Source organism: Gopherus evgoodei, chromosome 2 (genome assembly GCF_007399415.2).
Source record: "Gopherus evgoodei ecotype Sinaloan lineage chromosome 2, rGopEvg1_v1.p, whole genome shotgun sequence".
NCBI classification, from domain to species: domain Eukaryota; kingdom Metazoa; phylum Chordata; order Testudines; family Testudinidae; genus Gopherus; species Gopherus evgoodei.
Window position 1 is genome coordinate 130,404,959 of NC_044323.1, and position 26,222 is coordinate 130,431,180.

The following is a 26,222-nucleotide window of genomic DNA, read 5'->3' on the forward strand; positions in this document are numbered from 1 at the left end:
GTAGCAGGTAAGCAGAGAGGAGGCCGCTGGACTGTAATCCTGTGCTATGTTCTTTACAGGTAGGACCAAAAAGGGCTTAAAAAGCCCCCGTAGAGGAGTTTAGCTGAGACAGAAGGAGAACATGGGCTTATTTGGTTTGGGGTCTAGTTATTGTGGGAGTTAGAACATGTTTGTAAGGGGGTTGTGTTGTACAATGTACCCTTGGCTCTAGCAATTTCGCCGCCCCAAGCACAGCGGCATGCTGCGGGGGGCGCTCTGCCACTTGTCGGTCCCGCGGCTCCGGTGGACCTCCTGCAGGCGTTTCTGCGGAGGGTCTGATGGTCCCGCGGCTCCAGTGGAGCTGCCGCAGACGTGTCTGCGGGAAGTCCACCGGAGCTGCGGGAGCAGTGGACTGTCCGCAGAAACGCCTGCAGGAGGTCCACCAGAGCCGCCTGCCGCCCTCCCAGCAACTGGCAGAGCGCCCCCCGCGGCGTGCCACCCCAAGCACGCGCTTGGCGTGCTGTGGCCTGGAGCCGGCCCTGCCTCTGCTCTCCCAGGAGGAGGACTAAGCACTGACTGAGCTGGGAGCACGTAGCTGGCAAGCAGAGAGGAGGCTGCTGGATTGTAATCCTGTTCTATGTTCCTTACAGAATAAAGCCTGGTTCCTGGTGGTTTGTCTGAGTGGGTCTGATCCGAGGTGAACACATACTGACACATAACGCAGCACAAACAAAGGCGCCTCAGGTCCAGTTTCCCAAAGTTGTATAAAAAGTCCCAAGGCAGGCTTCCTCTATCTTGAACAACCTCATACTGGGCCAGGGAACAGGAGAGGGGGGTTACATATGTGCTGGTAATATCCAGGGGCTAGACTGCACAGCCATGCAACAAATTAATTATCTTTGGCCACTTCAATTGCTTTCTGCCCTGGGATTTATTCTAACATTTCAAACTTCCGTACTGCTTCAAGCAGCTGCCAGAGTTAAAAAACAAAACCCAACCAATCCTCCCAAAGAAAAGTTTCCTCATTTTCCACATAAATGAAGAACTTCTTTGGGTGCGGAGGGGGAGATACCCCTGTCTGAGGTTCAGTTCGGACAAAATTCTGCTTCTCCACACACACATGTGTAACAAAATTAGGTCCATTATAGCATGGTTCTGCATGGCCAGAAAAGGACGATCCATATACTATTGGGAAAGGGAACTTCTCAGCTTCCCAGTGGGACATACAATACTGACATATAGCCATGGCAGGGCCCATGTTAATAAATATCATTATATTGTTATGCTGGAATTAGGTCTCATTGAAGTCACTGGGGCGGCCTTCCACTCAAGTTAAATGACAGAACAATTAAATGCACCTTTGTTTAGTAATAATTGAAACAATGAAAAACCAATGCCCAAGAAACAAATTACATGCAAACTTGAACAGTGGCTCTGCCACTTGGTCCAAGAGATTTTCTAGAGATCTGACAACACACAAAGGGGAAGCAGTTTAATTTAATTGCTGTAATGTGCCTATATAGGTGGGAGAGAAGCAGCAGAAACATAAGAGAAGGAGAAAACACAAAGGAAGCCAGCCAGAGACTCACTTGTAGCGTGAACTGAGAAAAGCTGAGACAGAACTTTCATATGAGATGGAATGAGGCTTGGAACTGTAACTAAAGAAACTACCACCTGTTTGATTCCTGCTGTGTTCAGGGAACAGGACTATGTACATTATTTGTAAATAAACAAGACTGCATTGAAAAAAACAAAAAACAATTGACTCCATCAGCAATTTCTCCTCCTAATAGAAATAACCCTCAACCACCCCTACCCCGAACTGGCTAACCACTGAGGTCAAAAGGGCTAACAATATTTTATGTATCAAAAAGCTATTTTAGGCTATTGTTTGAGGTTTTGGTGGCTCCCTCTGCACCTCTTATAGCTTGGACATGTGGAGACCAATTGTGTTCCCAATGAAGTTAATGGCAGTACAGCCATTGCCTCTCTGTTGTCACTCTATTTTACCATAGTTTTTTCTTTTATGTTTAAACATATATATATATTCAGGAGAAGAGAATATATGTAGGAGGATAGAAAGAGCTATGTGACCAGGGATTCTCTTGGCATTTTCCACAGCATAGAAAAGGGGTAAACATTGACATGTATACTGCCATATGTGTGAATTCTGCTGTATTTGAAAGAACTGCAAGCAAACAAGAGAATCCAGTCATTGTACTGATCTGGTAGTATTTTCGACTGTTGTTACAGTGGTACAGGGTTGTAAATTATATTGTATTTATATCAATCTTTTTAGAACTAAATAACTTCCTTTTACAAAGCTCTGTTGCTCTTCTGGTTCTCTGCAGATCAATCTGTTCTTTACACCAAAAGCTGATAAGAGTTTTGTTAAATCTGCTGGGTCACAGTGTCATTCTTGCTCATAGAAATAGTCAAACAGAATACAATTTACTAGAATTTAATCTTTTACTCCTGGGCATGCTCCAATAATATGAAATAATTTTTTCTTTAAATTAAGTAATCAAATAAGCCATTGGTCTCTTAGGGAAAGTAGCTTCATATGGAAATGTTAGCTGCATCCAATATTATGGAAAACAATCCATTTACCACATTTGACTGTGTCAGATTAATACTATTTAAATACAGGCTATTCTGGAGTAGAAGTAGCAAGGCAGTAATGATTTCGGCTCCTCCTCTAAAATCCACAAAGAGGAAGTCTGCACGGAGTGATATGAGGAACGAGAAGGGAATGAGTGTTGGAGGGAGAGGCTGGGGAGAGCAGGTAGCTTGGGGGAGTCAGTAGAGAAGGGGAGCATGAAGGGAGCCAAGAGACTGGAAGAAGAGGGACAGAAGAGCAAGGGGAAGTGAAGAAGTGGGGAAATCGGGGAAATCACAAAGATGGCAGAGTTAAGGTTGTTTGGATATCTTCCATATGACTTTCCATACTTTTCAAATATACATTTTTTGTAATATATTTGCTTGTGAGAAACTTAGAATTGTAAATATAATTCATTTGTGTTTCCTTTTTCAGTGGTGATATGGCTTGCGTGGATTTTTTTTTTTCATTTTATTTCCAAAGTAACCTGGTTTCCATAGACTTATTTGTGTTGCTTTATCATTATAATTTCATCTGTGGTGCATAGAGTAACTTCCAACTGAGGAAATCTTACTACAGTTGCAATAGGCTTGGTCAGATAGACATTATTCCTCATCACCCCACCTGGTAACTAGAGAATGGTTTATAACCCTCCTGAAATTGACCAACTCTGCTGGGAATATATGACCACCTAGTTAGCAAGAGGTTAACAAAAAAATCACTACCCCATAGCTATATATATATGATGGCCATGTCATAATGGAAACTGCCTAAATACATGTTAACATGTGAAATTCTCCACCCAGATTCAATTTTAGGAATGCATGTGTAACAATCTGGAGGTACAGCTTACTCCACCACCTCATTCACATTGAGTAAAGCCATATTCTGCCAGTCGTGCTATTGAAATTAATGTGAATAAGTGCTGTTGAATCAGGCCTAACGTATTCTCCATAAATACATAATGACAGTTTTTTTGCTGTTCTAGTAACATACAGCAATGTTGTTTCTATAGATTTGCACAGATATCTTAGTAAAGGGATAAAGCTGCAGTGATAAAGCTAGGCCCCATTCGAGTGAATGGGTAAAAAATTACATTACAGAAGATTTTATGATATGTACTCAGCAGTGCCAGGAGTATTCAGACTTAGTATTGTTGTGGAAAAATTCACCCATGCATCACTTTTCATCAGACACTCAGCCTGAGGCCCGTTTATTATAACACACCAACGTTTTGGGGGCAGCAGCTATTGGAACTGCTCCCCCGACGCAAAGCAAACAGGACCTTTTAAAGCTTAAAACCACAAGAAAATTACACATACTTGAGTAATAATTACCTTATTTGGAATGCATTGCACAATTAATACAGGTCAAGAGTTAGGGTCTTTTCGGTACTTTCCAGCACCTTTTGCAACTTTGCCTTGCATGGATGTAATCGAGTTAGGGTCTCCTTGGTACTTTCCAGTATTCTGTCACCACCTTGCCTTTTAAGAGGTGCAATTACACAATTGTCTTCTATGGGGTACAGTTACACAATGGAGGTAGTTACACAAGTGATATTTTTAAAAAATATATATTATTACTAAAACCCTACTTAATTTGTGATATTGCAGCTCCCACAATATTAGGCTTCCACCACAATTTTGTCAGCCGCCCAGGGCTCCTGCTGTCAGCTTTAGGCAGCTGACACTCCTGCTATCAGTCCACAAATGGCAGGGTTCCCGCTGTCAGCACCCCGCTGACATAACTGCAGTGGAAGCCTAATATTATGAGAGCCACAATTTCTGCAATACTGCGAAGTAAGTAGGGGCTTAAGTAGAAGTAAACATTTTGCAACTGATTTAATCAGATGTACTAGTGTGGCTGATACAAGACTGCTGATGCAGTACATGAGTGTGGTTCAGTGCATTCATTTATAAACCAATGATCATTTTTATAGCAACAACTATCTTTCCCGCCTTCCAGTTTAGTGTATCCTGTCGTTACAACAAGCAGTTGTGCAGGGTTTATTCTGCTGATGGACAAAACGAGTACGGTCCCGCAGAGCTCAATTCTGGGTCAGGTTCTGTTCCATATCTTCATCAGTGATTTAGATAATGGCATAGAGAGTACACTTACAAAGTTTGCGGATGATATGAAGCTGGGAGGGGTTGCAAGTGCTTTGGAGCTTAGGATTAAAATTCAAATGATCTGGAAAAATTGGCGAAATGGTCTGAAGTAAATAGGATGAAATTCAATAAGGACAAATGCAAAGTACTGCACTTAGGAAGGAACAATCAGTTGCACACATACAAAATGGGAAATGACTGCCTGGGAAAGAGTACTGTAGAAAGGGATCTGGGGGTCCTAGTGGAACACAAGCTAAATATGAGTCAAGACAACATGGTCAGTCACCAAATGTCTGAAGGCATGGGTGATCTCTCGATTGCCATCTAGTTTATTTGCAATCCAGTTGGATGAAATAAATGATCTGGAGAAAGGGGTGAACAGTGAGGGGTGAACAGTGGCAAAGTTTGCAGATGATACTAAACTGCTCAAGATAGTTAAGACCAAAGTAGACTGTGAAGAACTTCAAAAAGATCTCACAAAACTAAGTGATTGAGCAACAAAATGGCAAATGAAATTTAATGTGGATAAATGTAAAGTAATGCACATTGGAAAAAATAACCCCAACTATACATACAATTTGATGGGGGCAAATTTAGCTACAACAAGTCAGGAAAAAGATCTTGGAGTCATCGTGGACAGTTCTCTGAAGATGTCCACGCAGTGTGCAGAGGCGGTCAAAAAAGCAAACAGGATGTTAGGAATCATGAAAAACGGGATAGAGAATAAGACTGAGAATATATTATTGCCCTTATATAAATCCATGGTATGCCCATATCTCGAATACTGTATGCAGATGTGGTCTCCTCACCTCAAAAAAGATATACTGGCACTAGAAAAGGTTCAGAAAAGGACAACTAAAATGATTAGGGGTTTGAACGGGTCCCATGTGAGGAGAGATTAAAGAGGCTAGGACTCTTCAGCTTGGAAAAGAGGAGACTAAGGGGGGATATGATAGAGGTATATAAAATCATGAGTGATGTGGAAAAGTTATTTACTTATTCCCAGAATACAAGAACAAGAGGTCATCAGATGAAATTAATAGGCAGCAGGTTTAAAACAAATAAAAGGAAGTTCTTCTTCACGCAGCGCACAGTCAACTTGTGGGACTCCTTACCTGAGGAGGTTGTGAAGGCTAGGACTATAACAGTGTTTAAAAGAGAACTGGATAAATTCATGGTGGTTAAGTCCATAAATGGCTATTAGCCAGGATGGTTAAGGAATGGTGTCCCTAGACTCTGTTTGTCAGAGGATGGAGATGGATGGCAAGAGAGACATCACTTGATCATTGCCTGTTAGGTTCACTCCCTCTGGGGCACCTGGCATTGGCCACTGTCAGTAGACAGATACTGGGCTAGATGGACCTTTGGTCTGACCCGGTACGGCCATGCTTATGTTCTTATTTACTTATTTGAAAGGTAATTGTGATCTCCAAGAAAGAAATTTCAATTACAAGACCAAGAGGTGGTTTCATCACTTTTTTTCCTGATAGTAATAATAAAATTACACATAAATTCAGGTGTAAATATCCACATTTTAACAATCCTAAATAAAATTGTGAAACCTTCCCTCTCCAAAGAGGGAATGCCTCTTTGTATGAAAAGATTACTTCCACAGTTAATTTCAAGCTGAATTACCCTATATATCGTTGTTATCAAAGATGAGAACAGATCAAGTTATAGACACTGTACATTTGAGATTTCCAGTGTCTTCATAATGACCTATGATTTCTAATTTTTGGTTTTTGTTCCTTATTTTAACTCATAGAACAACATAGCTGACAAGCAATAAAGTATTAGAATGATTCTTTAGCTTTACAGCACACACTAAATCATTTCCCAGGACCATAAGGATGCATCTCATGATGATCCATAATTGTGGAATCAGGAAGCTTGTGTTGAAACCAGCAAATCTGATGTACAACAAATAAATGTAGTTCTAGAATTAATCCTGTGATGGACCACAATCAACATATAGTGAGTCAACTGGGAAGCCCTGTATTAGAATGCATACTAGTGGCTATATAGCCTTCAGTCTCTTAATGTTATTAGTATGGTGGCTCTTCTATAAACAACTAAATACAAATGTTAAACTCATTCTTGTCACTATAAAAGTCTGCAGCATGTTATGATTTATGTTGCTCAAATATTAGCAAAATACAATGGCAAAAATTAATATAGTTTAACATTTTTTAAAATCCCATATATTTCCAGTTTCTTAAATTTGAGACATAAAAAGTGCATGCATTACTCTTGGGGGAATTCTGCATCACTGCACAATGCAGAATTTGTGCAGCAGTAATGTTCTGTACAGAATTTCATTTCCCCTGCAGAATTGGTGCTGCAGAGTTTCTGGCCACCACTAGGGGCAGCTGTACCCAGCAGAGCCGAGCTTTCAAGCTCACAAATACAGGACACTGCCCGGGGGAGAGGGAGGGTGAGCTGGAGGGTTCTTGGCAGCTGTGGTTCCCAGCAAGTCCTGAAGGAAGGAGGTGGCATGCAGGAAACTTCATAATGCTCAGGACACAACATCAGGCTGTATCTCTCTCTAGATCCCTGGGCTCTGGGGAATAGGAGATGAAGGTTTCTAGGCTGGAGGGGAGGGTGCCCCACAGTTGGGCTCTGGTGGGTAGGAGGTGTCTCAGATGGGACAGGCAGAGTTTTACCCCAAGATCTGTCCAGCTGGCACATGTGACACACACAGACTGAGGCACTGAAGAAAAGAATAGCAGAGAAACAGGAACTGGGTTTTCCTACAGTATTCTCTACTTCTGGGGAATTTTTTTGTTGTTGTCTGTATTGTTACAGACATATTTGCTGATAGTATTTTGAAATTACCCAAATAATTGAAACTGGTGTGATTATGTTGTGTTATTTTGAAGAATAAAAAATGCAGAATTTTGCAGAATTTAAAATTTTTGGCACGGAATTCCTCCAGCAGTAACATAAAATCAGTGGATTTTCAACTCTGAGGGGAGTGCATACCCCCATGCCCTAAATAAATGCAATGTTAGAAGACTATAATAGTTGTAAAATGAGTATGGAAGATATAAATATATGTACATGCATATTTTCACCCGTACAGTATTTCTTGTGTTTTTCAAACATTATTAGCTTTAACTTTTAGCCATGCATTCTCAGGTATTAATCATGTCTATTCTTCAGTAGAAATTATTAGTATATTTATACATTTATAAAATGGCTGTACTCTAGTATCTGGGTTCTATGCAATACTTAAAGAAAAAAAAACTGATAATTTTTGGAATCCACCTAACTCAAAAATAATCCACACCCTGATCTTATATGGGACATTCTTGCTCTGATAGTGACTGGTGATATTTCTAAACTAGTTAAAAGCCTGCAGGGCCAACGAGGTGGGGGGAAGCCAGTACAAATTACCGGGGCCTGGTGGTCTGGAAGGGGGCCTGGGGCCTGGCTTCTCCGGCCCTTGCTTGGGGGGCCTGAACATTTTTTTTCACTGGGGCCCAAACCCACTCTTGACGGACCTTAAGCCTCATTAAATAAAAATGTGTTCCACTATGTCCTGGATATTACCAAAATCCAGCTTAGGCAGACTGTCACTTGAGGCAGGTTTAAAAGTAAGGGCACACTACTAAGAACGCTTGGCTAAAGGTACTATACAGCAGGAACTCTGGCATGGGCAACAAGAGCAACCCAGCAGATCTCAGCAACGACACATACAAGGAGGACCCTACAGTGTTATGAAGATCATAATTAATACTCTGATTGGACCCAGAAACAAACAGGTGTGCTGAGCACTGGTGTTATCTGTTCATAGTAAGCCATCCCATCTGAGAGGAATGCAACATTTTGCACTAGCTGCTTTTCAAGAGCAGATATTTCTCTAATATTATGCAGTATTTATTCGCTATATTGAATCCCTGTGTAATGTAAATAATCTCAAATATGAAGCAAATATCAACAAGAAATAATGTAGATGCTTTTGATACATTGTGACCTGTCATAACTCTAGTCCCAGATTTGGACCTTAGCGTCCAAAATATGGGGGTTAGCATGAAAAACCTCCAAGCTTAGTTACCAGCTTGGACCTGGCCACCCAAAAAATTAGAGTGTTTTGGGGCACTCTGGTCCCCCCGAACCCTTCCCTGGGGACCCCAAGACCCAACCCCTTGAGTCTTACAACAAAGGGAAATAAATCTTTTCCCTTCCCCCCTCCAGGTGCTCCTGGAGAGATACACAGAAGCAACCTCCGTGAATCTAAGCAGAGGGAGTCCACCCTCTGTAATTCCAGTCCTGAAAACAAAAGCACTTTCCTCTTCACCCAGAGGGAATGCAAAGTCAGACTAGTAAATCTAGCCCACACAGACCTCCCCCTGATTTCTTCCTCCCACCAATTCCCTGGTGAGCTGCAGACCCAATTCCCTGAAGTTCCCCACTAAAGAAAACTCCAACAGGTCTTAAAAGAAAGCTTTATATAAAAGAAAGAAAATACATACAAATGGTCTTTCTGTATTAAGGTGACAAATACAGGGTCAATTGCTTAAAAGAAATATGAATAAATAGCCTTATTCAAAAAGAATACAATTCAAAGCACTCCAGCAACTATATTCATGTAAATACAAAAGAAACATATAAATTCTAACTGATCTTTTCGTACTTACAACTGGAAACAGAAGATTAGAAAACAGAAATCACCTCTCAAAGCTGAGAGAAAAGCAGGCAGACAGATCTGAACAAAAAAAAAAACTCACACACAAAAAACCCTCCCTCCAGAGCTGAAAAAATCCTGTTTCCTGATTGGTCCTCTGGTCAGGTGCTTCATGTGAAAGAGACATTAACCCTTAGCTATCTGTTTATGACACGTCCCCCAAATTGCAGACAGTGGGGAAGCTCACTGGCGGCGATTTCTTCCTAGAACTTTAAACTAAACAGATTAATACAACACATGCATCATTACATATACCACTAAGTATATAAGTAACAGACTTCTACAGTTTAAGAACACTTTTCAACTACTGGATTCTGGGAAACTTTCACGGGAGAGTGCATCCGCTACTTTGTTAGAAGCTTCTGTGATGTGTTGAATTTCAAAATCAAAATCTTGGAGAGCTAAACTCCAACGAAGAAGTTTCTTGTTGTTCCCCTTGGCAGTATGAAGCCACTTTAGTGCAGCATGGTCAGTTTGTAGCTGGAACCGCCGACCCCAAACATATGGGCGTAGTGACCCATCAGATGGAAGATGCTTTAAGTGTAATGAACTGGGACATATCCCAGTTCATTACACTTAAAGCATCTTCCATCTGATGGGTCACTGGGCCGAGGTGAGTTACTGGAGACTGGTGAGGTGGACGAATAGGGCGTCTGTGGCTTGACTTGGGTTGTATGTGGGGTCTTTGGCTGTCCTCGGTTGTAGGGTTTATGGTCAGTGTGCCCCCTGGGGTATTCGTTCCCCTTGACCGTAGCTTTCTTGCTTTCTGCGACTTCCATCCGTCTGGCTCCAATTTCCCCCGCCTCAGCGAGATTTTTGGGTTTTCCATCTTGTATGTACCGTGTGATGTTCTCAGGAACACCATCCAAGAACTGCTCCATTTGTATGAGGAGGTGCAGTTCTTCCAAGGTTTTAACATTGTGTCCTGATATCCAGGCCTCATAATTTTTCCAAACGTAGTAGGCGTGTTTGGGAAATGACACATCTGGTTTCCACTTTTGGGTTCTGAAACGCCGACGGGCATGATCCGGGGTTATCCCCATTCTGTATCTGGCCTTGGTTTGAAAAAGTTTATAGTCGTTCATGTGCTCCTTAGGCATTTCAGCTGCCACTTCTGCTAAAGGTCCACTGAGCTGTGGCCTCAATTCTACCATATACTGGTCTTCAGGGATGCTGTACCCAAGACAGGCTCTTTCAAAATTTTCCAAGAAGGCCTCGGTGTCATCACCTGCCCTGTAGGTGGGAAATTTTCTGTGATGTGGAACCATAATTGGCGAAGGGTTGTTAGGATTGGCTGGAGCCTGTTGCTTAGCCTTTTCTAATTCCAGTTCATGTTTTCTCTGTTTTTCCCTCTCTTCACTTTCTTTTTGTTGTTTTTCCATTTCTTTTTGTTGTTTTTCCATTTCTTGGCGGTAGGCTACCTCTTCTTCTGCTTATTTCATTTTGTGGGCCACTTCTTCTTCTTGTAGTTTTCTGTGGTGGGCTGCATTTTTGGCTTCTTCTTGTTTTTGTAGCCTTTCCATCTCTTGTTTGTGAGTTGCCTCATCTCTGGCCATCTGTGTTCTGAGCAGTTCTATCTGTTTTTCCATTGCCTCGAGCTGTACTGCCTCTGGTTTTCGTGACATCTTGTTTTCTTGTGTTGGGGTGCCCTCCTGTGGTTATTGTCTGAACTACAGGCTCTCTGTTGCCTCCTGAAGTCTGCCTAGCAACAGTGCTTATTTCCCTTTCTTCCTATAGCGTAAACTAGAAAAACCACTTTATTTGCATGTATATAGTGTTGGTATTTGCCTCCTAATGGGAGTGCTATTGTCACAAAAGACTCTTTTGTCACAGCTTAATGGTTCCTTGCTTAATATGCAAGCCAGAAACTTGCCAGAGAGAGCAGAAAAAAAATTCTCTCTGGTTCCCTTTTAAAACCAAGCTGTTCCTCTCTGCTAAAAAGCCCCTAGCAGAGAAAAGAAAAATATAATATTCCTACTGGCTTCTGGATTCTATCTCACCACTGCACACCATGTCAAAACTCTAGTCCCAGATTTGGACCTTAGCGTCCAAAATATGGGGGTTAGCATGAAAAACCTCCAAGCTTAGTTACCAGCTTGGACCTGGTATTGCTCAAATATGAAGCAAATAACAACAAGAAATAATGTAGATGCTTTTGATAACATTGTGACCTCTCTGTGCATTATTTAAATAAAATATGTTTTCACCTTGTCTGCCTTCAAATAATTCTTAAAAAACAGTTGCTGTTGAATGATTATAGGAATCGCATTCATACATTCAATATATAACATTTTAAATCACAGACAGATTTTCAGTTTTAAGAAACAAAATGAGTTTCATATTTTGACATGATTTAGAGCATCTGACAGTATCTCATCATATTGTATTACCATTACGGATGGGTGAAGTGATTTGCTCCCAAAGCTGATGGCAACACCGGAGGAAGCCTCCTCAAAACAAGGAGGAGTGGTGGGGGAAAAGTGGAGGGAGAATGTCCTCAAAAGATCTGGATGAGGATATTTTAATTAAACTCTGAAGAACTCAGCATCACTAGTTTAGATCAAGGCCTGGCTTCCTATCTCCAGGGGTGCTGGAACATGTTTATTGTGGAGGTGCTGAGAGCCACTGAACCAAACTGTAAACCCTGTATATAATGGAAACCACTTCAAGTCAAGGGGTGCTGTAACATCCCCTGCACCCCTGGTTCCAGCACCTATGCCCATCTCTGGTCAAAATTACAGTTCTGGACAGGGCTTGTTCAATGCCGGTAGAAGCACCTGTTGCATGAATCTTCTATGATTGGAAGCACCTGAAAGTGTAAATATTAATTTATCTACTAGAGTTGTACAAGATTGGAAAATAAAGGCCCTTTTTTAAAATGATCAGCAGGATGTACAGAATAGGATCAGTGCCCATAAAAAAAAATTGAAGGCAAGCATGTACAATATAGTTCCATGTCAGTATCTCTAAAAGGTTCATTAATAGTCACACCATTGGGGCATAAGGGCAGAGTGACACAAGCGCATAAGCTACTGCTCTAGTAACCACTCCACACTAGCATATTGTGTTAAGGGAGCAGGGGACCTGCTTTCAACCAAGACATGAATATTTTCTGCTCTTTTCTCACTATCTTCACTGACTAGTACACTTTTTTAATAAAGAGCCCACTTGTCAAAGGATGGCCCAAGTGTGAGAACAGGTACCGCTTTGTTCACAAACAATGTGGCTCTGTTGCAGATGCAATGAAAATAAGCTATTTGTTATTTTTTAAAAAAAATAAGTCTTCTGGGTAATTGGAGAAGAGCAGCGCTATTGCTCAGATTTTTTTTTTAATTAATGCCTGCTTATCATTGCTGCTATACCACAGCCACATCAGTATAACACAACCCAGTGAAGATGTAAGTATTAGTGCTACTTTCTTTAAAAAAACAAACAAAAAAGATACAGACAGTTTGAAAATTGGCTTCAGACACATTTATTTATATTGAATGCAATAGCATGCGGCTGGATGACCCTCACTTATACAAGTGTAACTTAAACATAAATCCTGTGAAGTCAGTTGAGTTACACCTCTGTAAAACCAATCAGGCCCTTTTTGTGTGTATACTGTACTGATTTTACTTTTTTTCTAAGTTTTACACCAAACTAAACCTTGTATGTCCAGGTGACCTTGACATCCACTTTATCTTGGACCTTAAGTACAAGTACCTTACATTTAAAAAAAAAAAGAAAAACTAAACTTTACTGTAGGTGAAGTGAAAAATTTCAGTACCGATTTTACCTTCTGCATTACCAAAACAAGCATGGAAAATTTATGTAAACCAAAAGCAAGTACAACCTGACCATGTGAAACAGGAATAAAAAAAGCTAAACTTCTCTTGGATAAATGGATGTGTTCAGACTCATCTGTTTAGAAATGTACTTGTGTACATTTCAGTACTGGCACAAATCTATGACAGATCGAGTGAATAAATGACAAATGATGCCCTGCTTTCTTTTTCTTCCTACTGCCCTCACAAAATGCTGACACCAACGAATAAACTAAGGTAGCAGCAGAGCACTAGAAACACTGTATTCTTAAAGAATGATATTCTCTATAAGAATTTTTCTATTTGTCAACTATTTCAAGCTATACAGGCATGCATTTACTCTACTTGCAAAAACGAAGACTCCAATCCTGAAGACCTTAATTTCAATGGAATTTCTGCCTTGGTTAATACTGTGTAAAAACTTCAGGACTACATCCCCAAAATACTAAAATTCAGTAAACGTCACCATTTAATCTAAACTGTAGGTATTAATTACTATTTTATTATCAATCCATTCAAAAATGAACTTTTCCTATGCTCTAAGAGCTTCTGCCAAGCTTTAAAAATACAGTCAGTGAAAACAAAACCCAGCAGCAGTCCACTACAATAACAGTTAGCCTCTAAAGCAGTTCCCCTCCCACACAACATCCCTTCCCACAGACATCGGCCCAGTCTGGCCTCTGCCTCTCGAAATGCCAGTATCATCAATCCCAGCATTCTAAAATCTTGATTCAGTCTTCCAAAATCACAACATTGTTTTTAACCCAATGAGGTTTAAAAAAATGAATAGTTTTTATTTGCCATGCATCTTTTCAGACTTTAGGATACATTAGGGTCACGTTTCCAAACCATCACGAGGGTTAAAACCTTACTTTTAAAAAAATGAACACTGAGCTATTCAGGACGCATAAGTCTAGGAGGTGTGACCTTAATAAACATATCATGACACTCATGATAAAATAGTGAGAACTGGCAACCCTGAATAGACAGGCCTTGTGGTCAGCAAATCTGGGTTATTCAGATTAGAGGTGGTGGATTCCAAAACTGAGGGTCATTCAAAGATAATGCCCTGCCATAAGGATGAGAGAGGCAGTTTCTCAGGTAGGTAGATCTCAAGTCATTTATAGCTTTATAGGTCATATATATTTAGGTATATCTACATGTCACAAACATCGTAAAATTTTGCAAGCCATTTGCTGTATTCCACTTTCAACAGATCCAACAGAAAATGTTGATAATAGTTACAAATGTTTGTGTCCTCTGTTCAGTCTCACAACCAGTTAAAGGAGAACATCTTTATGACTTTTGCAAATGAACACACAGCAATTTGATGGTGAATACCCACAGATCTGTGAGTTCAACAGAGGCACCCATCTTCATTTATTTTTAAAATGAACTCTCTTGAAAAATATAGTTATATAGTCAAGACATTCCTTACTAACATCCCCTCTTGACTTCTAACCTGTATTATTACTTGCACAGTTATGTGCATTTAGAACTTTTCAAAAATATGTGAAAAATACCCAGTAAACTGACTTAGTGCTGCCTAGATGGACAGCTATATATACAGTCAGTATATATACACAGTAGATAGATAGATATGATGTCCAGTAGATTTCTTTGCTAAAAGTTTTTACCTTTAAGGATAAAATTCCACAAGGGTTAAAATTGTTTTTAAAGGGGTACAGTATAGTAACCTTTATAATAATGAGGCCTATAAACTTCATGTCCTATTCTGAGGAGTGAAATACTCATCCTACAACTACACCTCTACCTCGATATAATACTGTCCTTGGGAGCCAAAAAATCTTACCGCGTTATAGGTGAAACCACACTGTATCGAATTTGCTTTGATCCACCGGAGTGTGCAGCCTCTCCCCTCTGGAGCACTGCTTTACTGCATTATATCTGAATTCATGTTATATCGGGTTGTGTTATATCAGGGTAGAAGTATAGTGCCTTGTAGGGCTTTTTTTCCTAATCCATAATCACCATACATTCGTTGTTCCAAGAGTCAGCTTTGAACTTATTTTACTTATATGCTTCCCTGGCAGGAGATTAAAGGGCTTTCAGCCTTTTTAACTTATCTTTATCCCCTTCACAAAGATAACTGCTGAGACATGTCAAATGCTGGTTCACTATAGACATTTTCATAGTAAAGTTGCTAACCCAAACAATAGGACTTTCCTCTAAAGGACAGAGCACAGAACCATGACATTGGATGGAATTTTCAATGTGCCAGCAATGAGTGATGACAACTTACTAGATAACACCCTATCTTATGTTTAGATACACATCTTGTCTCTTGTAATCTAACTCTAACTATCACTTTTACAAGAGGCTAGGGCTCTCTAATGGAAGTGCTATCTTTTTGATAAACGTTAACCTGCTTTTCATGTCCTCTGTGGAGATCTACATTTCAAATGGAGTTTTTAATAAGGGCCAATAAATAGAATGCACCCTGTATAAAGATTTCCCGAGTAAGTCTCTCTAATCAATACAGAATATTTCTTTTTAACCAATAAATGTGAATGTATCCTTTGCAAAGTTATTAGGCAATTGCATGCAGCAGGGTGTAGTTATTTTACTGTATTAATGATTTTGAAAATACCATAATTATTCTTACTATAAAATGGCACTTTGTAATGACAAAATTTCTATTTTAAAAGTTTAAAGACAAATTTAAAACCAAGAATTCCAATTATTATCTTGCTGTTGCTAAATGGCTATTATGCACTACACTACAATGTTACATTGGTATAACTACACTGCTCGGGGGTGTGAAAAATCCACAACCCTGAGCAACACAGTTATACCAACCTAACCCTTGGCATACACAGCACTATGTCAATGGGAGGGCTTCTCCAGTCGATGTAGCTACTGCCTCTCACAGAGGTGGATTAACTAGCCCGACAGCAGAAGCTCTCCCATCAGCATAGTAGCATTTTCACTGAAGTGCCATTGCAGGGTTTTAAGTGTAGACCTGCCCATTGTCTGAAACTCTGGATATTCGGGATAACAATGTGTGATCCTACCTAAGGGTCTAGTCCTGCAAAGCAAAGCACATGCGTAGTCCCACTGAAGCTTTTGGGAATACGCAGGCACATACACAGTTATTTATATGCATTAGCCTTAAGGATCAAGATCTAAATCTCAGCACTCTCTACTCTTTACCAGATTCTCAGATAAACACTTCCAACTAGTAGGTCAAAATAAATTGACAAGTTAGTTTAGGCTGAAAAAACAAACAAAAACTTTGAGCCAATTCTCACAAAATAAACAAAGCTATAACAATCTGTTCAGAAACTGGTGAAACACGTGGTGAATTGGAACATTCATCTCTGTGCTGATGCCTGTAGTATCTCTTGTGAGTGAGGAAGATTCAGCTATTTTCCTCTTCCCTCAGAAAAGTGACAACATAAAGATAGATCTTGAGCAATTTTCCAAAATAATGGAACAATAGATCTCTGGGCTGGATTGTCTCCATCCCCTTTGTGTTCTTAGTGTGCTACAGTGCAGGCTTCCTACTGCTAGATATTACTGTATATATCCTCTTCCAGATGTGAAAATGTAGATTATTAGCTGTAAACCAGATGCATATTTTTACAAAGGTTGTTTCTTGTAAAGTAATCAAAGTGATCAAAGCAGGAAGAAAAATTAAATTGAAGTTTTTATGTCATTATTATGACAACAACAATACTGTGAAAGCAAAGATGTAAAATTTACAGGTTAGGAGAAAATTTCTTCTGCCATTATGTAAAGCTTCAAAATGTTCAGTCACTTACAGTTTCATTCTTTGATTTTGAATTTTGTGCCCCCCCCCGCCTGCCACCATAAGAGTATTTTAACCTGTACTCATTTGATTATGTGAAAGTCTTAGGTTTCTTTCTTTCTTTCTTTTTTTAAGATTCTAGCTCTCATGACTGAAGAGGGAAGCTTGAAAACATGAACCATTAAAGCCTGAAATTAAAACAAAAAACAAAACAAAAAAACCCCAAAATATATTATTTTTAAGACAGATAATCTCATGATTTTTTAACTCTTGGGATTTACAATAATGTGATTTTAAAGTGCAAACATAAAGTAGCCCAGATATGCTTGAAACTGGGTCCAAGGTCACTTGAAAAACTTATGAACATCAGGCACACATGATGTCAGTTTTGTGTTCATAACATAAGTTGGCAAGTTTCGTGTTATTCTAAGTTTCAGTGAGAACAGTTTGCATTTCTCTTATTACTAAAGTTTTCTGATAAGACTTCAGGAGACCCCTTCTATCGCTTAACATTTCCAAACGAATACAGTAACTCCTCGCTTAATGTTGTAGTTATGTTCCTGGAAAATGCGACTTTAAGCAAAACGATGTTAAGCGAATCCCATTTCCCCATAAGAATTAATGTAAATAGGGGGGGTTAAGTTCCAGGGAATTTTTTTTCACCAGACAAAAAACTATATATTATATATACACACACAGAGTATATGTTTTAAAGAAACAATGTAATGTTATTCACAGCTATGATGATTGTGAAGCTTGGTTGAGGTGGTGAAGTCAGTTGGTGGAAGAGGGAGGATATTTCCCAGGAAATGCCTTGCTGCTAAATGATAAACTAGCACTCAACTGAGCCCTCAAGGGTTAACACGTTGTTAATGTAGCTTCTCACACAAGGCAGCATGAACACGGGGGAGGGGAGACAGCATAGCAGACAGAGACAGACACACACCTTGTGTGTGGGGGAGAGAGAGAGAGATGCAGACTGCCCCTTTAAGGAAGCTGACCCACTCTTAAGTGCATTGTCTTTTTAAGTGGATCAGGAAGTTGATACAGCAGCTGCTGCCCCAAGCGCTCTCTGTTTCTCTCCATCTGTGTCCCCTCCCTGCTCTATATGGAGAAGGGTAAGCAGGGTGCAGGAGCAGGGGGGAAGGGGACACCTTGACTTTAGCCCCGCCCCCCTCCTCCCCCTGCACAGCCAGCAGGAGTCTCTGGGAGCAGCTCCAAGGCAGAGGGCAGGAGCAGCACATGGCAGTGTGGGGAGGGACAGCTGAACTGCCCAGCAATTGATAGCCTGCTGGGCAGCTGCAGCACAGGGAACTTAGGGGCGCGGGCAGCTGATAGGGGAGCTGCCGGTCCACCTTGGTTACAGGCCTCCACCAGCTAACTGCAATGGGCTGCTCTTCCTGCAAGCAGTGGACAAAGCAGGCGGGTGCCAAACGACGTTAGAAGGGAGCATTTCATAAATTTAAATGAGCATGTTCCCTAACTGATCAGCAACATAACAACAAAACAATGTTAACTGGGACAGCTTTAAGTGAGGAGTTACTGTATATGACATCAGTAGATAACATTGTTTTCATACATAAACATTAAGGTGACCAGATCTCCCAGTTCACTGGCATTTAAGGGACACTCCTTGTGTTCTGGCTACTTATATGGAAACTAGGACTTCAGCAACCCCATGGCTGATCTTGAACTGCTGCTATAGGGAATGTCTCAATGAACAGGAGCATCTACATGCCTTTAAGAGCAGATCTTTGGGACAGAAACTGTCCTGATTTTTTTTTTATGTCAGTAATGAACCAGGAATGACAGGGGAGGGGATATTAACAGAGGGAAAGAAGAGAACAAAAAGGGAAAGAAAAGAAGAGAATATGGAGTAAATGCAAGCTATTGTGGTGGATTTTAAGAGTAAAAAAAAAAAGTTGGAAATGGAAAAGGTATGCTGAGAGCGAGAAAAAATTGAAGGAGGTGATGATGGGAGAAAATGGCCATGTGTTCTGTTTCTTTGTTTGGAAATATGGTCACTCTAAAAAGACATGGAAGTGGAGTGGAGGAAGCATTGTCAAAGGCTGCAGAAATGGTGACCTAGAAAGTACTAGGGAAAGTTTTGGACTTTGGATAAAACACCACAACAACACAGAATTTCAAAGGACTCTGGGACTGAAGGGCTTCTGCTCAGCCCTGTAAATCAGGAACTTAATATAATATATACACGGATTTCTGTGCTGGTCTTCTTTGTTCTGTTTCCCCCTTCCCCCCAACAGTAATTAAAAAAAATATTCAGTGGAAATTGAGATACTCCTATAATCTATAGATCTCGGACACATTAGAAACAGCTATATCTTGTTTGGAGCCATGATCTCTGTCGGTGGCAAATTGTGAACTTGAATCTACACACTGACAAAATAAACAAGAGTCTATGAGGTGAGATCAACACAGGGGATGTTCTGATAGGTATCTACTATAGTCCACCAGAACAGGAGGAGGCGATAGAGGAGGCTTTTTTTCAGACAACTAACAGAAGTTTCCAGATCACAGGCCCTGATTCTCATAGGGGACTTCAATCATCCTGACATCTGCTGGGAGAGCAATACAGCAGTGCGCAGACAATTCAGGACGTTTTTAGAGAGTGTTGGGGAAAACTTCCTCTTGCAAATGCTGGAGGAACGAACTAGGGACCATGCTCCTCTTGACCTGCTGCTTACAAATAGGGAATAATTGGTAGGGGAAGTAGAAGTGGGTGGCAACCTGGTCAACAGTAATCATAAGGTTGCTGAATTCAGGATCCTGACAAAAGAACATAAGAACGGCCGTACCGGGTCAGACCAAGGGTCCATTTAGTCCAGTATCTGTCTACTGACAGTGGTCAATGCCAGGTGCCCCAGAGGGAATGAACCTAACAGGCAATGATCAAGTGATTACTCTCCTGTCATCCATCTCCATCCTCTGACAAACAGAGGCTAGGGACATCATTCCTTACCCATCCTGGCTAATAGCCATTTATGGACTTAACCACCATGAATTTATCCAGTTCCCTTTTAAACATTGTTATAGTCCTAGCCTTCACAACCTCTTCAGGTAAGGAGTTCCACAAGTTGACTATGCGCTGTATGAAGAAGAACTTCCTTTTATTTGTTTTAAACCTTCTGCCTATTAATTTCATTTGATGACCCCTAGTTCTTGTATTATGGGAATAAGTAAATAACTTTTCCTTATCCACTTTCTCCACATCACTCATGATTTTATATACCTCTATCATATCCCCCCTTAGTCTCCTCTTTTCCAAGCTGAAGAGTCCTAGTCTCTTTAATCTTTCCTCATATGGGACCCTCTCCAAACCCCTAATCATTTTAGTTGCCCTTTTCTGAACCTTTTCTAGTGCCAGTATATCTTTTTTGAGGTAAGGAGACCACACCTGTACACAGTATTCGAGATGTGGACGTACCAAGGAAGAAAGGAGAGCAGCAGAATACGGACCCTGGACTTCAGAAAAGCAGACTTTGACTCCCTCAGGGAACTGATGGGCAGGATCCCCTGGGAGGCTAATATGAGGGGGGAAAGGAGTCCAGGGGAGCTGACTGTATTTTAAAGAAGCCTTATTGAAGGCGCAGGAATAAAACATCCCAATATGCAGAAAGAATAGCAAATATGGCAAGCAGCCAGCTTGGCTTAACAGAGAAATCTTCGCGGAGCTTAAACACAAAAAGGAAGCTTACAAGAAGTGGAAACTCGGACAGATGACTAGGGAGAAGTATAAAGATATTCCTTGAGCATGCAGGGGTGTAATCAGTGAGCCCAAAGCACATTTGGAGTTGCAGCTAGCAGGGGATATGAAGGGTAAGAAGAAGGGTTTCTACAAGTATGTTAGCAACAAGAAGGTCATAGAAAGTGGGGGTCCCTTACTGAATAGGGGAGGCAACCTAGTGACAGATGATGTGGAAAAAGCTGAAATACTAAATGCTTTTTTTGCTTCAATCTTCACAGACAAGGTCAGCTCCCAGACTGCTGCACTGGGCAAGGGTGAGCAGCCCTCAATGGTGGAAGAACAGGTTAAGCACTATTTAGAAAAGTCCACGTGGCCGGACGCAATGCATCTGAGGGTTCTGAGGGAGTCGGCTGATGTGATTGCAGAGCCATTGGCCATTATCTTTGAAAACTCGTGGTGATCAGGGGAGGTCTCAGACTACTGAAAAAGGCAAATATAGTGCCCATATTTTAAAAAGGGAAGGAGGAGAATCTGGGGAACTACAAATCGGTCAGCCTCACCTCAGTCCCCAGAAAGATCATGGAGCAGATCCTCAAGGAATCCATTTTGAAGCACTTGGAGGAGAGGAGGGTGATCAGGAAAAATCAACATGAATTCACCAAGGGCAAGTCATGCCTGACCAATCTGATTGCCTTCTATGATGAGGTAACTGGCTCTGTGGATATGGGGAAAGTGGTGGACGTGATATACCTTGATTTTAGCAAAGCATTTAATATGGTGTCCCACAGTATTCTTGCCAGCAAGTTAAAAAGTATGGATTAGAGGAATGGACCATAAGGTGGATAGAAAGCTGGCTAGATCATCGGTCTCAGCGAATAGTGATCAACTACTTGATATCTCATTGGCAGCTGGTATGAAGCGGCATGCCCCAAGGGTCAGTCCTGGGGCTGTTTGTTTTTTTTCAACATCTTCATTAATGATCTGGATGATGAGATGATTTGCACCCTCAGAAAGTTCGCAGAGGATACTAAGCTAGAGAGAGAGGTAGATACGCTGGAGGTAGGGATAGGGTCCAGAGTTACCTACACAAATTGGAGGATTGGGCCAAAAGAAATCGGATGAGGTTCAACGAGGACAAGTGCAGAGTCCTGGGGGACCTTCTGCAGAAGTTCTGGAGAAAAGGACCTGGGAAGTATAGTGGACAAGAAGCTGGATATGAGGCAGCAATGTACCCTTGTTGCCAAGAAGGCTAATGGCATATTGGGCTGCATTAGTAGGAGCACTGCCAGCAGATTGAGGGGAGTGATTATTCCCTTCTATTCAGCATTGGTGAGGTTACATATGGAGTATTGCTTCCAGTTTTGGGACCCCCACTACAGAAAAGATGTGGACAAATTGGAGAGAGTCCAGTGCAGAGCAACAAAAAATGATTAGGGGGCTGGGGCACATGACTTATGATGAGATGCTGAGGGAACTGGGGTTATTTAGTTTGCAGAAGAGAAGAGTGAGGGGGGATTTGATAGCAGCCTTCAACTACCTGAAGGGGGTGGGGGATCCAAAGAGGATGGAGCTAGGCTATTCTCAGTGGTGGCAGATGACAGAACAAGGAGCAATGGTCTCAAGTTGCAGGGGAGAAGGTCTAGGTTGGATATTAGGAAAAACTTTTTCACTAAGAGAGTGGTGAAGCACTGGAATGGGTTACCTAGGGAGGTGATGGAATCTTAGAGGTTTTTAAGGCCCGGCTTGACAAAGCCCTGGCTGGGATGATTTAGTTGGAGTTGGTCCTGCTTTGAGCAGAGGTTTGGATTAGCGGTCCTGAAGTCTCTTCCAACTCTAATCTTCTAGGATTCTATGAAATGCTAATGGCTGCTTCAGATCCATTTTAGTGCCTTGGGTCAAGAAGAATCTCAATATTGAAAAACTGAACAATATTTTAGGAAGTGAAATATAAATTGAAAATCTTTAGGTGAAAGTAGTTAACCTGGATTCAAAGTAGATAATATTAAAACTGTGATAGTGCAATTGATGTCCAACCTTAAGAACAAGAACACTACTTTGAGGGATGCTGTAATCGTGGCAGCTCACTAGATTGCTTAATCTTTTGCCTCTACTATTGTGGGACCATAGGGCAAGGCATTTCTTGGCCTAATTTGTACACGTACAAAATCTTGGGGCTCCACAAACCACAAGGCCAGACTCACTCTAATTAACTGACATTTTTTCATATTTAGAAATACAAGATTGTATTATGCAATAATAGCCAGGGAATTCAACATAAAACAGTAACAAACAAAAACAACAAAGGTGTCAAAAACTACAAATTCCTATTTTGTATTTCCATACCGTAACTCAGAGCCAATTTAAATCAAAGTCAGTAAAACAATTTTTAGAGCCAAGAACTCAAAAAGGATGAGAAATTCTTTTGTTTTTGGCAGTGTGCGCATGGTAAGAATACTACAGTATTGCTGTAAAAAGAAAAGGGATTCAGAGGCCAGTGTGAATATAAGGCTGAGATACATGACAAATTCTGAGTGTGGAAGCCTCCTATGTCCTTACAAAGTTCAGGGGCGAAATTAATTAATCTGAGTTTTTTTCTAATCTTTTCTTGAAGCCTGAAGAATTGGATTTCAAGCTCTAATAACAGGGGTAATGTATTCTTAAGAGAGTTTCACAACAAAACCATAGCAGGGTACTCAGTTGCAAGTAAGACCACTTCTACAGTACAACAACCATTTCTCTCCCCATCTTCCATTTTGTAAGCATTAACTCATAAAAAATCACAGTAGATAGTGAGATAACAGCAGGACTGTATGGCCCAGGACAAAGGCTAATCTGGAATTAAAATGAGTAATGTGATTTACATAATGAGGGGCAACAAAGATGACAAAAATAGCCATTCAGTCTGCTGAAGCATCTGAATATCTTGATTAACAGCTTTGAAACATCTATTTCACCACATCAAAACCAGGAACTAATTGAGATAGACAGAAAAATATATTGCACGTACCTGGATTAGAGACAGATCTTCAAGATGTAACCTGAAGAGGTGGTTTCTAGGGTGAAGAAAAAAAAGAAAGAAAATTCTTACTAGTCCTTTAAATAGCAGTAAAGCAATAACTTACTACAACGTTATGTGGTTAGAACAGGGCCTGGAATTCAGAGTTCTTGGTTTCTATTCTGAACTCTGCCACTGACTCAGAGAGAGTCCTTAGGCTTTAAGGGACATTTCAAAACTTACTTCTAATTTTGGGCCCCTATAGCCTTTTTTTCAAAACTGCTGAGTATGCACAAAGCCAGGTGAATTGAAGTGCTATGACAAACAGACATCACATTTTTTAAGTCAGTGGAGTTGTGACCACCAATATAAGGACTGAAATTTTCACTTCAAAAAATATTTTCACTCTATGCTTTTAACCTAAAGTAATGTTTAAAATGAAAACATAAACTCAGTCAACTTCTTATGAAATTAAACAAGAACAAATATGTGTGCCTATGTGTTTTATTTTATTTGCTGAGTTGCTAAAGCATTTCCCATTTATCTACTGTTTAGTAAAAGCTAAGGGCTTTACCTTGCCATGTGTTACTACCTAAAACTCCCATTGAATTTGATGGGAATTGGAAATGGAACAAGATAAAGACATGATTGTAAGTCACTGTGTATGAAATCACTGGAAAATATGAGATAGAGTTGTCAAGAAGATGAATTTGTATGACTGAATACAGAGTTTGAAAATTTCCAGCATGTGCTTGTACAAAGACTACATTTTCTAGCATAAATGAGATACAGGCATTCTTGGACTCATGGCACAATTGGTTCATGAAAATTGCGTAATAAGTCAAAACGTCGTAACTTGGAACCACAATCCACTCCATTGCAGGGCCAAGCATTGTAAAGTCTAAACCAATTGTAAGTCGAATCAGGGAGTAAATTCAGAAACGTTGTAAGTGCTGTTTATTGTAAGTCGAACATCATGAAGTCAAGGACTGTCTGTATATCTATGCTGCCATCACTCCCCAGAACTATACTTGTTTAGTTAATATTGTTGTACCTTCACAAGTCAATTCTATTACCCACACCCTAATATCTTAATTCTAGAACTCCTACTTAGAAGGATGCAGAATTTAATAATTCCACATCCCTGAATGAACCAAATAATGCTACACCCTACATGTATGTTTAACTCAGTAGTTCCCATCCCTTTGGGCGTGTATTCCCCTATTTGTGATAGGTCTGCACCAGGACTCTGCCATTTCCCATTGCTGCATTTCCCTGGTTGTTGTTGATGTTGTTTTTGCTAAATCTCTCTCCATTTCCCTCCTTTTTCATCTACTTTTGCTTTACATTTTCACCCACTATCTTCCAATTCTTTCCTCTCTTTCTCTACCTTTATGTGAAGTCCCTAGTTCTCAGTCTCTCTGTTTTCTCCCCCTTCTCCCTCTCTCTGCCATTCCCATCATCTTCACTTTCCCCCTCTCTTCCAGATCCCTCCCTATTTTCTTCACTTTCTTCCATTCCCCACACCACCACCCTCAATATAGCTCCCCTGTTTTGGTCTCCTTTTTCTCTGTTCCCTAGTGCAAAAGTTGGTACCAGGTGAAAAGTTTCTCCATGGACTATTCTCCTAATAGAAACAAGTCTGCAGGCCCTTCTCATGGCTGTTAAATGGCTAAAAGGCCAGATTTTCAAAAATGCATTTCGACACCTAAAGATTCAGATAGACCCTAGTGGGATTTTAAAAAGTACCTAAGCAGGTTAGGTGCCTAACTCCTATTGAAATCAATAGGAATTAGGTGCATAACCTACTTAGGTGCTTTTGAAAATTACCATCATCATCAGCTATCCCTCAATACGAGGATGATGTCTGACTGGAGAAATGTCACTGATGAGACTAAAAATGGCTGAGGAATTCAATCCAGGCTCTACAGCTTTTTCCACATATATGAGAAGTGGTAGTTTGGAGAGAGCACAACTGCTGGCTGGGATACTGTACACTTTCCTTACCTCCTCTGCCATTTCTCAGCTTCTTGAGCAAGGCCATTATCTTCAAAACAGGCTGAAGCTTGATGTATGATGCAATGCCATTGCAGTCTATTGCCAGCCAGCTCTTCCCAGTTCATGACCTTGCTTCTTAAGATACTTTCATGGTGTCCTTGTAGCATTTCCTCTGTCCCCCTACAAGTCCTCTTACCACGACTAAGTTGAGAAAAGAGGACTTGCTTCAGAAGCCGAGTATCAGCCATCCAAACACAATGGCCAGCCCCACAAAGTTGATGTTTTATAATCTTTGCCTCAACACTGGTGATATAGCTGAAGAGAGAATACTGGCATTGGTGTGACGGTCTTCCCATCTAATATGGAAAATCTTCCTGCAGCAGCATTGTTGGTACCACTCCAGATGTGTAAGATGGCTTCAGTATGTCACCCATGCCTCACACCCATAAAGAAGAGTGGGGATGAGTACTGCGTTATAGACCAGAATCTTACTTTACATCCGCAGATCTCTGTCAATGAAGACATGATGAAGCAACTTTCTGAAGGATGAGTTGGCACAATGGATCCTA

General features: G+C 40.7%; 1 protein-coding gene across 2 annotated transcripts in view; it reads right to left on the reverse strand.

Moving 5' to 3' along the window:
* The window catches only part of SEMA5A (semaphorin 5A), a 620,036-nt gene that overhangs the window by 356,911 nt on the left and 236,903 nt on the right, over positions 1-26,222 (reverse strand). For both annotated transcript variants that reach the window (XM_030551691.1, XM_030551692.1), the window contains exon 4: positions 23,668-23,713. In XM_030551691.1, the coding sequence (XP_030407551.1) occupies positions 23,668-23,713 (46 nt within the window). The remainder of the gene's footprint in view (positions 1-23,667; positions 23,714-26,222) is intronic.